At 58.6% G+C, this 1,456-nt stretch overlaps 1 protein-coding gene across 1 annotated transcript in view; it reads left to right on the forward strand.

Annotated features, from left to right (window-relative positions):
* LOC104078567 (equilibrative nucleoside transporter 3-like) overlaps positions 1-1,449 on the forward strand; it is a gene marked incomplete at its 3' end in the record, with an annotated part of 7,017 nt that extends 5,568 nt beyond the window's left edge. Inside the window, 2 exon segments of the mRNA XM_009580245.1 lie at positions 1-72; positions 1,397-1,449. The exon segment at positions 1-72 is cut by the window's left edge and continues 12 nt beyond it. Of these exon segments, the coding sequence (XP_009578540.1) occupies positions 1-72; positions 1,397-1,449 (125 nt within the window).
* Between the last annotated feature and the right edge of the window lie 7 nt (positions 1,450-1,456).

The raw sequence follows: 1,456 nt of genomic DNA on the forward strand, positions 1-1,456 counted from the left end.
CCGTCTTCACCAGCAGCATCTTCGGCCTGAGCAGCCGCTTCCCCATGAAGAACTTGCAGGCGCTGATCTCGGGTTGGTGTCCCCCGGCCGGGATGGGTTTTCGGTGGTTGGGTTTTCTTTCCCTCCTGCATCTGGTGTTGTGTCACGCGGGGTTTATTTTAGAAACTTAACTTTGCCTTAAGGATAAAGGGAAGTTGCCGAAGGCGAAACGTGCTCGGTCACATGAGCCGGTGCTTTCGTTTCTGTAAATGCCGAGCAGGCGCTGATCTCGGGTTGGTGTCCCCCGGCCGGGATGGGTTTTCGGTGGTTGGGTTTTCTTTCCCTCCTGCATCTGGTGTTGTGTCACGCGGGGTTTATTTTAGAAACTTAACTTTGCCTTAAGGATAAAGGGAAGTTGCCGAAGGCGAAACGTGCTCGGTCACATGAGCCGGTGCTTTCGTTTCTGTAAATGCCGAAGTGCTGAGGGCTCGGCAGAGACGGGGAGAGCGGCGGTCCTCCACCGTCCCTGCCCGGGGGCGAACGCCCTGCAGAGCAGCTCCAGCCAGCGCGATGGCTTCGCCTGGGTATTCGTTCTGTGCGGGGAGAAGGGGGGAAGGAGATGCGTCCCTCAGCTCCTGTTTGCAGCTGGAGGAATCTTCAACTTCGCATTGTCTCCTCCTTTCCATTCGGCTTTTCCCTGCATTTCCATGAGTGATGAGGGGCACGTTGGGAGCCGTGAGTGATGAGCTCCCTGGAGGTTTGATAACGTTATAAATGTGCTGTGGAACGGCTGCCGAACCCAGAGGGGAAGGGGAAAAAAATCAAGACAGAGAAATTTTTCCTGGGGCCGAGACAGGAGTGTTTTAATGAGTTTAGCCCGCTGGGGGAAATCACCGCATCGCCGAGACGGCATAGCTCTTGCTGGTGGCTTGAATTCCTGTCTGGGGGAGTGCAGAAGAGAGGCGGTTATACGTGTGCCGGTGGAAAGACAGGTCTAGGCTTTGGGCAGGGTTTGGACCTTCTCTGCAGGACTCGGCACATGCGAGCCCAGCGGGTCGGGTCCCAGCCTGACCCTGGTGCAGTGCTGCGGCTGGGTTGGAACGGATGCAGGATGGGACCAGGGCTGTGATGCAGCCCCGCAAATAGCTGCGTTGTGGAAATGCAGATGAGACGGTGCGTGCAGCTGCACCCCGAGCTGGGTTTGGGGACCAGCGTGTGGGGCAGGGGGGTGAGCTGCTTCCCCTGGGGGGGTTGTGCACACCGGGAGGGGTTAATAAGAGGATGCTGTTGTTTCTGGGTTCCCCCTCTGCATCAAAGTCCTCCTCGCTGGAGGTGCTGTGGCTTGCTCTCTGCCACCTCGATGTCCCTCACCTGTGCCCCAGGCGCTGAGCTCTGGCTTTCTGGTCCCCCCACACAGGTCAGGCCATGGGCGGCACGATCAGCGCCGTCGCCTCCGTGATAGACCTGGCGGCAGCGG

This window comes from Fulmarus glacialis, unplaced genomic scaffold (genome assembly GCF_000690835.1).
Source record: "Fulmarus glacialis isolate BGI_N327 unplaced genomic scaffold, ASM69083v1 scaffold23206, whole genome shotgun sequence".
In the NCBI taxonomy this organism is placed as follows: Eukaryota; Metazoa; Chordata; class Aves; order Procellariiformes; family Procellariidae; genus Fulmarus; species Fulmarus glacialis.